General features: G+C 34.8%; 1 protein-coding gene across 1 annotated transcript in view; it reads left to right on the top strand.

Moving 5' to 3' along the window:
* The window catches only part of CFAP54 (cilia and flagella associated protein 54), a 115938-nt gene that overhangs the window by 86032 nt on the left and 15395 nt on the right, over nt 1–14511 (top strand). Inside the window, 7 exon segments of the mRNA XM_042793417.1 lie at nt 4638–4740; nt 6189–6327; nt 7285–7442; nt 7639–7824; nt 9075–9201; nt 10621–10776; nt 12027–12135. Of these exon segments, the coding sequence (XP_042649351.1) occupies nt 4638–4740; nt 6189–6327; nt 7285–7442; nt 7639–7824; nt 9075–9201; nt 10621–10776; nt 12027–12135 (978 nt within the window).

The following is a 14511-nucleotide window of genomic DNA, read 5'->3' as shown; positions in this document are numbered from 1 at the left end:
TAAAAAATCATCAGTTATTGGCCTATGATTACCCTGTGAGGTGTTTTTTGTGATACAATGTTATACTAAAACAAAGAAAAATGTTCACTGCTTTTGATAAAGTAAAAATTTGGAAATCTTAAGTAATTTGTTTTTTATAATTTAACATAAGTAGACAGCAGAGCACTGATGTTATCTCTGAACTACTGAATTCTACTTTGTTCTAGAGTGCCTTGTGTTACTTTCCTAAAATAATATTTCCTCTTGATGTACTTGTTGGTGTAAAATAAAAATGTTAAAATTATATTTTTTAAATTGATTTGATTAAAAAGCATTGCTGTAACCTTTAACAGAATAGATTTTAGCAGGCATTGATTATACTGTTAGTGACAGTGTGTAAAATACTGTTGTATTTACATGATCTGGAGATATTTTCTCCAAGTTACAATTTCCAAATTCTGTTATTTTTTTTGAGGTTCTGATTTCTTTTTGAGAACTTAATGAAATTACAGTTGTGTTGTTCTTTGAATATATGGGGCATACAGAAATATATTAACTCTTTGTAGCTGTTAAATTCTGAAGACTGTTTTGATCTTTCAGCTAGGAGGATTCTTCTGTTTAGCATATCTGTAACTTTAAATTAATTTGTATAAAGCAGCTAGTTAACAATGAGTCATTTTGATTAGTGTCAAGTTATTTGTATCTAATTTTCTATTAGGTTGAAAAATCTATAAGGATACAAACTGTTAACTGGAGATGCAGCATATAGAGGTGTAGCACTGTCACTTGCCAGACTATACTGAGATTAGGTAGAATGTAATCAATATTTCTAATTTATGTTAGGTCTAATCTGACTAAACACACCAAAATTATTACAGTAAATCTTAGATTATAGTAAGCACTAAGCAAAAAGCAAAATTAACATTTTAAAATTATTGGAATACTGGTGAAGATTGCTGTGACATTCTTCCTGATGAAGTAGTAGGTGATTCAGCAGGTTAAAAGATAAACCAGTCTCAATTTTTTTGTCCTTTTTACCTAGTTAACAAAAAATAAATCATTTCTTCTAGGCCGAAAGCAAACTATCTTCCTTCTCTCAGGTGTCTTAGGTGAATAAACAAGCCTCCAAATCAGATAGCCTTTAAGTAGCACAATTCCTATTTAGCTGCTATGGTACAGCAATAAAAAAAAAAATAACAGGAACTTCACTGTGCTGTATAGACTGCTGAACTGAAAACAGTAAGAGTACTGCATCATGGTCTTTAACCTGGGTTTTGTTTATGTTATTTTCAAAGATACAAGTTTCCAGAAGTTCTGGTTTTAGGACTGTAATAATTTAGTAGTAATGTCATTAGTGAAGATGTGAAATAAGAACTCGTAGGCTATTTGTGGACATTTCTCATCATGAAACATTAATCTACTTCAGTGCCTTTTGAATTAGATTAATTTACCATAAATTTGTCAAAGAGAAAACAACAAGTCACTGGACAGTGACCTCATCGTGCCTTTGAGTGCCATGTGGATTTTATAAAATTATATTAGTAACTGAGGACCAATACACAGACTTATGAAATATTGTGTGTATAAACCCTGTTTAGCTTGATACTAGGCTTGCTAAAACCTTTATTAGTAGAGTTCTGACCCAAACATTCTCACCCTGCTAAAGTGGTTCCAGTATGCAAGGCGTTTTCAATGCAGGACCTTTCTTTTTATATCATACAGTGTAGTTTCTCTCTTGGCTTATAACTCCTTATAGGCGGAAGAAACTTTTTTAGAGTATCAAGGGTTCCAATGGATGTCAAGCATTTAATGGATCATTTTTTGGGACTCTCAAATTTTTGATGTGTGTTTAATGGGCCTTATATATTGATAGTGGTCAGATAGCAGGAAAAAAGAATACAAAACAAACAAAACACCAACAAACAAATCAACGGTTTGGGTTTTTTTAACCTGTGTCACAACTTTATTGAAATGCCATCCATGGAAACTGCTGATATATCTGCCCGAGATAGAAATGAAACATTCTTTCAGACAGCTGAATGTTTCCTGCCTGCCAGCCCAGAAATCAAACTTTGCATGATATTACAGAAATTCATCATTTTTTTCCTTTGGCAAAATGACTTAGTGGTGAAATTGTTATAGTCAGCTGTACTTTCCTATTTTGATCATCTTGTCACTTTCTGATTCAGCTGATAAAAGGATGTGTATTTTGTCAAGGGAAATATATAGACACATCACTCTAGCTGACAGCAGAAGAGGGTCACAAAAATTTCATCAAGGGAAGCTTCTACATTACAGCTTCTACCTTGCAAAAAATTTATGCCTCGGAGTAAGTTTATGTATAGGACTAACTCCGTCGATCTCAAGGAGAGTACTTACATGGTGTCCCCCTAAATATGTGAGCTTTCTAATTACCCAAATATATGCTTGTCTGTTTGTGTGAATACGTTACTGCTTAAAACAATACATATATGAATCTTTGGAATTGTGGTCTACATTGTAGTCATGAAGTTTATATATTAGCATATAGGTAAAAATGGCCTCATTTTCAGAATTGCTATATGTTGACAACATCAGTTAACTGGCAGCAGTGGTGCTCAGGAAGTTAGGTTAATATTTCTTAAAAGCCTGTACTCTTGGGTGCTGCACCTTCTCCAGCTTATTTTAGAAATGTTAGCTATAGCATCTCAAACAGTGTTTTAAAAAATGTCAGGTTTTGCTGTAATTTTAACTTTGATGCCTGGTTTCAGGGGAAAACTCTTCTTAATAAAAAGAAAGAAAAGCAGTTGGGGTATTTCATTGCATTATCCTTACTGTCTGTTTTGCTTTCATAAGCAAATTCTGTTTTGTCTTTTCCATTGTTAGAGAGAAGGTTATCATCAAATTCAACATTGATTTATTCTGGTTTCATTTTGTTGAATAAAACTGAGATAAAGGGATGATGGAGATTCATAAGGATTGACTTCTGAGAACTGAAAGGCAATATATTAACAGTTTTGATTCTCATTGTTACTTTGGGGTCTATTTGGGCTGAATTGGTGTAATCCATCCAGGTCTGCATCACAGAAACAGCAAGCAGGATAGAAACAGAATGACAGGAAGACTTTAACTACCCTCTTATCTCTGGAGGTTATCCATCCTGTGGTTAGATGCATGTTGGCAGAATAATGTGAGCAATTTCAGAGTAGTGCAGCTGTTCTTCTGACTGCTTTGTGCATGAATCAAGAACTTTGCCTCTACAACAATTAGTCTAGAACTTCTCAGAAGCAGTAAATTCACACAGAGCCTGAATCTCTCTTGCATTATAAGCTCTTTACAGTGTTCTGGCATTGTAAAAAGGACTTAAGGTGTTCATAAATATTTGTTTTTCTTTTACTTCATAACAGACAGTCTCTATGTAAAGAGAATATGTAAAAAGACAGCATAGATGAGAATTTTGGTTATACATTTTTAACAACCTGCTGAAAAATCTTTTAAGAAGTGGTCCAGGTGTACCCTCAGGTACTTTTGCTTTATTAGGAAAGCATGATTCAGTGGGTAGACAATAAGTAGAATTGTAAAAAAAAAGAAATCAACCCCCAAAATGTTTTACAGAAGAGGTAGGGAAGTTGAGATTTACAGATGTGGGGGAAAATGTGCAATTAGAGATGGAAAACTAATACCGTGAGACATAGGTTTTGGCAGCTCTCAGAATATTTTGAGTAGTGTGTTCCTTGGGCAACAAATCCAGTTGTGAAAAAGATTTTCTCCCTATGTTGGTTTTGCAAGAGTCTTCATATCATGAAGATAATTGTATTCACAAAGTCTGCTGTTATAAATACACATTTTTATAGATGTCATGAAAATTGAACAGTGTATCCAAAAGCTTTAAAAAGACAGCATAAAAAGGAAAAAAACCTAGTAGCTAATATTTTAAGAAACCTGACAATATCTAGCAACCCCAACTCACAATTTTTTGAAATGTGGGGTTGAGTGCTGTACCAGTCCTAATAGTGTCTGTATCTTTCTAGATGCTGTTTGGAGTGAACTCCAGAAAAGTATTTATGAGTGGGGGTGGGGGGCAGTAGACTCAGTGCCATGTGATTGCTTACTGATGAGGTTTTGCCAGGATGGAACCTGGCTCAATTTTTGGTTGATGGTGTTTACCAAGATCCTGTGAGTATTTGATCATGTGGATTTAACAGAAGGATTAATATATAGCCTGGAAAGGCTTTAAGGAGGAAGGTGTGTTCTTACCTCTCTAGTTGTGAATAAGATACAGAACTCTCCTGATATATTTTGTCATTTCCAGTATTTTTACATGTTCCAACTTCTAAAAGCTCATCCTGTAAGACATATATGTGTAACTGAAAGTTATAGTGGAGTTCTGTTTTAATCTCTTCAACAGAATATGATATATCTTGGCTTATCCATTATTATCAGGCTATGTCTGTTACAGGCAAAACTTTTTTGCTTACTGCTGTTTTCTCACTTTCATACTGCAGTGCCTACAAATTCAGAATATAGTCTGACTGTATTTTTTTTCTACTGAAGCAAAAATTGGTAACTGCTGATATTTCATTTCTGACTACCTCAGAGGTGTTTATCTATTATAATAAGAGCATAAAATGGCAAATATAATTAGTATTTTTTTTAAATAATATTGTTCTGTATCACAGTGTTGCTTTGGCTTTCTCTGCAATTCGACTTCTCCAAGATGCAAGAATTTTTAGGATGGAAGTGACACATTTTCGGGAAGAAAAGGATGAAAGTGGGTGTTCGGTATGTGTGGATATTTGTTTTAAACTATTGTTTCTTAGTACATGAAGTCTTGTTTTGAGGGTTGAGTGATTTTCAGAATACTAGGACGTAGCAGTCATCTGCATTATGTGGTCACCATTAACCTGGGGAGAAGATGATGTATGACATGCTTCAAATACGTGCTTGACTATAGTATATTCAATATGTCTATAATCATTTTAATTTGTATGTGGTTAGGAATTACAGTTTTTATTTGTATACTCTCAAATGGCAGCACTGAAAATCTCCTTTTTTTTAAAAAAAAACCCCAAACAAACAGAAAGTGGAAAAAGTAGCTATCGAGTGAAAATCTTGTATTATTCAGTTAAGGTATTCTAGATTTTTTGATTGAAAACCTGCTTTAGCGTATCCTCTTTCAAAGAGCGAGACCAACCAGTGCACATCATTGCTGTGTTCCAAATTTAGCTAAATTTCAGCTAACTTCTGTTGTCTAACACATAGGGATACTGACCTATACTTTGGAAAACCAATGTAGAGAACCCGTGTTGACTGCACAGTAAGTCAAACTGAGTCACGTGGACAGAACAGTTGAGCCATGGGGCCAGATTCTGTAACACACATAACGAGACTGGACTTTCTTGCATGAAGTGTAATTATTTTGTTTGTGTTGAATATCAGGGTCTTCTGTCTTTCTGCACTTACTCCTACATTTTTTTAGGACTGCTCTGTAGCCAGTAACTGAGTTATGGCTATTTTTCTTTCCTCATTTGCGTCAATGCAAGCCATTCATGATGATTTTTTGTATAAGTAGAACACAGGTAGTGCAGTCCATTTACTTCTTGCTGGTATAAATCTCTAGAATATGGACTCTAGAATTTTAGTAATAGAAAGACTGTTTATAATATGTGAAGATGGCACAGGGAATTGAGCTGAGAATTCTCCCAAACACTTTCAGTACTATATTACATTAATATTTGTTCCTAATCACCAGAAACACTAAAAACTAGAAATCAAAAATTTAAAATTTCTTTCTAACCACTAGTGAGGTACCAGAACTTGATATTGATCCTGTTCTGCAATTAGACTTTTATATGCCTTAGAGTTCTGTGTAATGTTCATGCTTGAGAGGAATAAAGTCCAAGCTTTTAGAATTATTCTCTATGACACATTTAGCATATGGATATATTTATAGACTCTCCCATAAAAAATAATTTAATTTGTTACAATTCTTTTTTTTTGTATAGATTAAAAGTTTAATAATAAATGTCCTACTGTTATTAAGAAAATATATATCTATCCTTCAAATTAGGTTATAATTGAAGGTTATAATCTGATCATAATTATGTTGTTATTTGTAATATATTTGTATTGATTTGATTTGGTTTAGACTGATTCTGCCCTATTGCTTTGTTTGTAGTAAAGTAGTTGACTCAGAAAGTAACATTTCTCTTGCTTTTGGAAATTATTAGAACTCTTACATTGAAGATGTCCGACTGCCTCACAGTATAACAGCACAAGATCATATGAATGTACATCTGTGGTTGAAGTGTTATACAATGTTAGTGACTGCGCTAGTAACACAGATACATGGCATTGGTGATATGGAAGGTATTACCCTTTTTTGGTTTAGACTTTTGGACTTTTTTGATAGGCAAGTGAGCCTATTCAGACTCAATTCTTATTCATAAATGAAAAGTATTAAGATTAGTTCTGGGGCTGTATTATCACTGAACAATTATTTGTATTAAATTAATCCAATGCAATAGGGAAGATATAGTGCTGAATACAATCTCTCCCTACAGCATGTAAACACAAAGTATTATATTAATTTTTATTTAATGATCATTATCCTTTGATAAATCACTTGTGTGTGAAAAAGTTTCAAATGTTCTAGTGTAATTAAGTACGGTTGTTTTAAAAAAACCTGTTGTTACATGTTTCTTATTTTAGAAGTCTCAAAACTTTTTTTTTCACTTTTTGTATCTCCAATAAATGAAATGTTCCTATATATTTCCTAAAAATGTTCCCGATTCTCTTTTTTTTTTAAGAATTTAAGGGAAATACTACAAAATACATTTATTGCAGTTTGATTATGAATATTTTTCATTCCTTAGTTCTATGAATTTAGTATAAACTCTGACGATCGCATAAGTATCAAAATCACAATCTAGGTCTGTTGTCTAACTCTTATTTAATCTCTTCTGGATAATTCCTGTAAAGGCTGTTACTATTTTGGAGTGATAACTATGGTCAGATTTTTGACTATGTAGAATATATTTTATGGGTGAGAATGACATCTGATCTACAAAATCTAATTACTTATGCTGGTGGCTTACATATAAGGAATGTATTTGGATGAACTTAAACCAAGTGCAGTTTAAAAACTAAGTGTCTTCTCTTTTTAAAGTAAATTTGGCACAGAATTGATGAAATGGTAAATGTGGAATCTGTAATGTCAGATGTTCTGTGACTTTTTAGTGTGGAAGTGACTTCTTAAGAATGGTAAAAGATACCATGAAGTCTTTTCTATTATATTTTTACTATTCATACATCTTCTTATTTTAGAAAATGATGTGGCTGAACGCAGAAGTGTGATAAAAGAAGTAATACTAGAGGCAGAAGCCTTTGGCGATGTTGAGACACAGGCTGAAATGATGGTGCAAGCTGCTATTCTTGATCTGCAAGAAAAACGTCCCGTGGCAGGCATTAAACTTCTTTTGCAGGTTTGAGCACAAAGGAGAAACTGTTCACTTTTCTTTGATGCATTTTTCGCATAGTCAGAATAGCTGATGCCAGCATTAAATAAGCTTGAAATAGTGCCTCTAAAATAGATTTTTTTTCCACTTTGTGTGATTTGTCCTCATAAATAGACAGCAAAAGTAGTAACTACTGTGGTTTATGTTATCTATGTCCAAACAGAATGCCATCAGTTTACTCCAAGAGGATACATTTATTTCCCTTCCGGCTTCTATGACTCTTGTGAAAAGTATGCTTCTGCTGGCAGACATACTAACATGGCAAACAGAAGAGGGTATAGAACATTGCTCTTCTGCAGTGGAACCATTAAACTTACTAATTTTGGCACATGAGCTTACCATTAAAGCAGTGAGTATATATTGGTGATTTACACAACATTTGCAAATCCTTCCAACAATCTTAATGATCTACTATGGAAGCTATTTTAACAATTTATTAAAAAGGGTTATTCCTATTAATTGATCACTTCAATTTTCCCTAGATTATATAATGTAAAGAAGTAATTAATTTTACCAAACTTATTTATGCATACTCATGTATGTAGTCTGGTATTTTCATACAGTTTAAAAATACTAACTACTTGCTACATGTACATCCATATGTGAAAACTGAAATAAGTAGTTTGGCTTTTAAAGAGATGTGGAACACTCACTTTTCCCACTTGACATGAGGGATACGTTCATACTCAGCACCTCAGGGAGGATGTACATTTCATAAAATTCCTAACTCTTGAGTATCCAAGTTTTAAGAATTTAGCTTTGTATCTAAACTCAGAATAATGTGAATTAGAAAATCTAAATAAAGTAGCGTATTGTTTATGATGTTTTAGATTGACAGATTATTACAATCAGTATGAAGAAATAATTTCCATTAAAAATTTAAATATGCAATTAAAATAATAAATCTGAAGACATGAAATCTGTGAGAGGAATGCATGGTAGTAAGCCATTTACCTGTCTGGTGATTCAAAAGCAGACTTCTGCAGTCTCTTCCTGTTCTTGATACAGTTTATAAAGAAAAGCTTTTGGATCATATTCTTTCCTCCTATTTCCTAACACAGAAGTTTAACCCATTTAAATATTTGTTCCCCCAAGTAATAAAGAATCATATGAATCATTTCAGATTCAACTTCCACTTGTGAGACCTGCCAGACTTCAAGAGACTTAACACTTTACAGCATGTCCTTATTGCCTTATTTCCATGAATGAAAGTTTGACTGCTCCATGCATGTTATTTTCTTCTTCTTTTCTGGCCTTTGTTGGATGTCAGATTTCTTTGTAGAAATGACAGTTTCTTTCTAGGGCTCAGGTTACTTGGGAGGTCTATTTCTTAAAGACTGATTTGTGGGAGTTTGCTTTCAGAAACCGAAGCCTAACATTAATGAATTTGATCAAGAATTTATTGCAACGGTTTGTTTGCTACCCGACTCCTCTGCAAACACAAGTACAAAGTGAAGTAAAGGAGTTTAGGAGTATCAACCCCTTTTCTAGTGCTCTTTTACAAGACACATTTGAGTTCTAGGGCTTTGCAATACCTAACTTACCTTTTCAAACTGATATTTAATTTGCTTGATTTTACAAAGCATACTGTTTTCATAGATTTTGGTTTGTGGAGAACCCATTGAATGGCAAGTAGAAGACAGTACATTGACTTGCCTGGTCCTACCTACAAAAAATATCTACTTTCCACATATCAACTTGCTCGCCCAAGTAAAAATGAGAATTGGTAAGAAAAATGCAATTATTTTTTATTTTTTTTAATTTTCTTTAATATTTTATGTAACAGCAGATAAACTGATGCATCAGAAGTGAATGCAGTAAATCAATTGTTTTCATAACTCAAATAAAATTTTTAAAATCAACAGTAGATATCTGTTTGGCTCCATGCAATGTGTATAAGCAAGGTACAATTCTTAGGGGAACTATAATCAACAAAGGCTTAAATATTGGTGTTGTAGCTTGATGAAACTAATGGGAATTAAAACTTTTTAAAGTGGAAGTTAACAATACTTTTCCAATTTCTGTACAAAGCATTAATTCTGTGAAAACTTCCTGTGTATGTTCCATCTCTCTGGACGGAGTTACATGGGAACTAACTAATGATATGAAATCATACAGAGTAATTGTGATAATTCTCTATCCCAATAAAATAAATAGTGTCTGTTATTGTTGTCACCCTCTAATTTAACAACTTTTCTTGATAACTTTATATAGAAATTTGGAAATATGGTGAACAGTAACAGAAGATAACCTTTAAGATCCGTCTGAGATTTATTGCTGCGTAGCAAATATAGGGAAAGGGATATTGTCTCCGTGTTTCTTCTGCTAAACTTAATTTGCTGTATATCTGACTTATAATGGACTAGAACATCTAGAAATCACTCATTGCATTTTTTTTTTTCACATTGTGGAGCAGCCTCAGTGTGTTCTGGTTTCTTTTTTGGGAAGACATGCTCCAGGAGCACAAGAGTGCACCTCAACTGCTACTTTGTATTCAGCCCTTATGACTAGAATAGAGGTAGTCCAAAGTAAAGACTCTGAAATGCATCTTCCGTGGCTGTCAGTTGGTCAACACCAGCCAGTTTGCTCTAGAGATCCACCTTATTGTGCTTTACTGCTTGTCAGTGCAGGCATGGCCAGACTCACTCATAGCAATGGCCATGTCTGACAAGTTCCTGTTTCTGAATCCACATTTTTAAGAAGAAGAGCCTATGAATACAGACGAATATTGGGGAGTACAGTATAAGAGGTATGCACTGTATCGAAGAAGCCTGTAGAACTGGTTAGTACAAAAGGAATTTGGAAATGCTTGGAGAGGTTTAGATTTTCCCTATAACTTCCAGGTGAAAAAAATTTATGAAGTGGCTTACTGCTAGTCTTTCCACAGTTTGCAAAAGGGTTGATTTGTGTAGCCTGAGATTCTTTTGGATGGCCCAGGTAAACCTCAATAGCATCATAAAGTAGTGAAACACTCTAGTTCTGTATTTATATCCATTAATCACTCAGATTATGGGGAATTGAATTTTAACAGTAAATACATAACAGCACTTGTTTTAAGGAACTTGATTCTTTTTGCATAAATTGGTTTTATATTAAATAATTTACTAAGAACTGTCTTTTTTTGTTTGTTTTGTTTTTTCCTTAGGACACACATTAGCTGAAAAAGTATCTTGTACACCTGCAAGAGGAGATCCACTGGAATGGTTACATGCTCTCAAACATTTAGAATCAGCATTGAAACTTTGCAGAGCATCTGCAACAAAAAAATTAGATATGGAAGCTGAACTTCTTTTTGAGATAGGTACTAAAACCCTGTTTGTACATCATGATTGCCTTCCTAGGCAATGCTATGTATGTGGCCTCTCTTAAAATGGATATATTTAACTGTAAAAATAGAACAGATTTGAATATTTCACACCCTGTCTAGCTGCAGATCTCTCTCCTGTGTTTAGTATCACACCAGCATAGTTAAGGCTGCATTATGCAACAAATAATTTCAAAACTGCAGTAGAACTTCTCCCACCTGTATGTTATGAGGGATTAAAGGGTGTAGCCAATGAGATTAAGGGCACAGTAGAAAGCTAATTAGCTTCTTTGTATCAGTCTGAACTAAAGGAGACGAGAGGCTCAGAAAGTATTTCTAAATGATTTAACAAAGCTAATGAATTACACAGTGTTTGCATGCATTTGGATTTTAGTGACATTATGTTTTGCACTGAGAGGCATTGGTTTGTTAGGATCCCAGCCAGAAAGGCACTCAAAACTCTGTAAAGTATCTTTTAAATTGCCATTTATTGGAGTTAACACTACAAAGAAAAAGAGGATAGTATAAATAATCTTATGTCCCTTCAGATGCCAAGAACCCCAAGTTGTGCAGTATTGAATGTGCTTCTAATTAGGGTGTAGCACAACATGCAGATCCTCTATGGAAATGTTGCCTCATCTTGGTCTTTTGAGCTGTTAAAGGATTTTCTTAACAGAAAACAATTCTATTCATCATGTCTACTGTCAAACAAAAAAGCATATTCACATTAGAACTTCCTGCTTCACTTTTACAGAAAGGGCAGGTGGTGTAATCACTGCTACTGAGAAGATGCTGCCAACAGGCCCTTCTGTTACAGCTAGCTGGCTACATTTATCCTGTGCCTAAGGGATGTGCTGGGCACTGCAGAGGCCTGCAGGCCACACTATGTGCAGTGTAGCGCAGCACAGAACAGGCCTGTGCCTGTGCATTAACTCCTCCATGTACAATGGTCTTCTAGTTAAGAACACTACGTTAGGAGTCATGATTCCAATGTTTGATTGTTTTAGCTGCTCTATGAAGTGATGTGCTATACAAGAATCATGCATTACATTTTAAACAAGCTGTAAAAGATTTTGCTTATCAGGAAGAGAATAGATAATTCACTATGTTGTTCAACTTTCCTGGAGGGAAAAACAGGTCCGGTCTTACCAAAAAAAAAAAAAAACAAAACAAACAAACAAACAAACAAACAAACAAACAAAACCAAAAACGATCTTGCAAATCTGCTTTCTATATTTCTTTCTTAGGTAAGGTAGAACGCCAGATAACTGAAGCAGGCAATAACAAGTCATCTCGAGCAGTTGAAACCCTGTTGGAAGCTATAAAACTCAGCCAGCAACATGATCAAAAATTTGAGTAAGAAACTAGCTATATAACTTTCAAAATAATTTTAATCATACATGAATATATTTTTTTGACAGTTTTTTGAGATTTGTTGTGTGACTTCTATTATGAAGCATCTTTTATGTTTTGGAGAGTTTTCTTCTATTGCAATATAGAAGAGTTACTGTATATTTACTCTCTTATGTAAAACAAATGCTGAGAACATTTACAAGCATATTTTAGAGTATACAAAGTTACAGCTTTCTGTTCTATTTCCAAATTTGTACCCACTCTGTCAACACCAGGAACAGAGCTATCAATTAAACAGGGGTTTTACTCATATTTCAGAAGATGAGCTGTGGTCTGCCCCCTTCCAGATAATAGAAATCCAGCTTGAAAAGGTTAGCAGCCAAAACCAGTCAGAAGAACAGAGGCAGAAGGAGCATAGGAAATGTGTTTGTAACAGATATCAGGACAGTGACTTTGGCATTAGTTATCAGCACAGAAGATGCCTGAAGAGCTGAGCCAAGCCAGCCAATAAATCCTGTCAAGCAGCTCTGATACATTGGACTTCAGATTTTTTTTTTAGTTTCTTGACCAGTCTTAATGAATAATGTGCCATGTCTGGTTACAGACAGTGTAAAGGCAGCAATTTACCTTGCTTGTTTGGGTATTCTGTTGCTTAAGTTAATGAACCAGAACTCTGAACACAGAAGCAGTAGCATAGCAATAAACCTCTACAAGGAGTCAGCATGATGGAAGGTAGTACAGAAATGGACTGCAGTGATGTTTTGCAAGTTTACTTTGCTACACTCATTTAATTTGCTACCATCTTTCTAAAAGAATCTACAGCAGCATCAATAGACCTTGGCTTTCTTATTTTAGAGAACTAAACATCCTGGTCACTTTTATACAAGCCCTCTGATATCTATGGGATTGTTTAAAGTTGTTTCTTGATGTGTCAAATCCTTTTTTATTAGGAAGACTACAAAGTTAACTAAATTGTCACCAACTAAGTGTGGAATTTGCCATCTTCCCACTTAGTTTACCCTGTCTTGAATTGTACAGCACTCTTAGACGTCTATATTTTGCTTTACTCTAATCATACCAAAGCTGGTATTCATTGTACTATATAAACAGCCAACTCTGTTCAGTATGACTCTGTCCAGAATAGTAACTACATGAGCAGAAGTTTGTTGCTATGCTTAGGAAAGCTAATTCATAGGGGAGATCTAGAAAAATCTACAGATCCAGGAGGAACCTGCATACAAAGACCTTTATGAACCTATAAGGAATAGAAATGTTGTAGAAGTTCTCCCGATATACTGATTTTCAGCAGGTCGAGAGAAGTAATTCTGCCTCTCTACTCCACTGTGGTGAGACCCCAGATGGAGTACTGTCTCCAGATCTGGAGTCCTCAGCACGGGAAAGACATGGGCCTGTCAGAGGGCCACAAAAATGATCAGAGGAATGGAACACTTCTGTAAGGAAAGGCTGAGAGAGTTGAGTTTTTTTAGCCTGGAAAAGAAAAGGCTCTGGGGAGACATTGCGGCCTTTCAATACTTAAAGGGGGATTGTAAGAAAGGTGGAGACAGACCTTTTAATAGGACTTGTAGTGGTAGGACAAGGGGTAATGGTTTTAAACCAAAAGAGGATAGATTCAGACTAGATAAAAGGAAGAAATTTTTTATGATGAGGGTGGTGGAACACTGGAACAGGTTGCCCAGAGAGGCTGTAGATGCCCCATACCTGGAAACATTCAAGGTCAGGTTGGACGGGGCTCTGAGCAGCCTGACCTAGTTGAAGACGTCCCTGCTCGTTGCAAGGTATTTGGACTAGGTGACCTTTACAGGTCTCTTCCAACCCAAACCATTCTATGAATCTGTGATTTTTGCCTGGTTTATAGTACTACTGTAAAAATAACTGAAAGGAGAAGGAAGTATAAGAGGAGAACAGGAGTTGGTGAGCACAGTCTGTCTGAAAATGTAGGGTATTCTGGTACAGAACTCAGAACTGAGAAGGTTCCTCAGCTGAGCCCAGTGAAGAAATGAAAGACTGTTTTGGTCACTGTGAGTATTTTTGCTAATTCTTGGAAGAGTTTGACTGAAGACTCATGTCCAAATTCAGCCACCCATGTTTCAAGGAAGCCAGGACAGTGGATACATGCCTTAACCTGAGAAAGGAATAGGAGCCAATACAGATTCTGTACAGAAAGATCAATTCACTTGCAGAATTACAGTTTTTTTTACTAAATATTTGCAATTTATTTATGGAATATTTGTTGCATATAACGCAAATTATATTTAGCATACACTTAAATCAGTCTGTTATTTGTTAAGCATACCATAGGGATGTTTTAGACCCACTAAGACTTTAAAACAGGATCACACTACTTTCTGGAAGAAGATA

Source organism: Tyto alba, unplaced genomic scaffold, assembly GCF_018691265.1.
Source record: "Tyto alba isolate M040663 unplaced genomic scaffold, T.alba_DEE_v4.0 Super-Scaffold_2, whole genome shotgun sequence".
NCBI lineage: Eukaryota > Metazoa > Chordata > Aves > Strigiformes > Tytonidae > Tyto > Tyto alba.
Note: the sequence above shows the minus strand (reverse complement) of the source record. Positions and strands in the feature narration are given on the sequence as shown.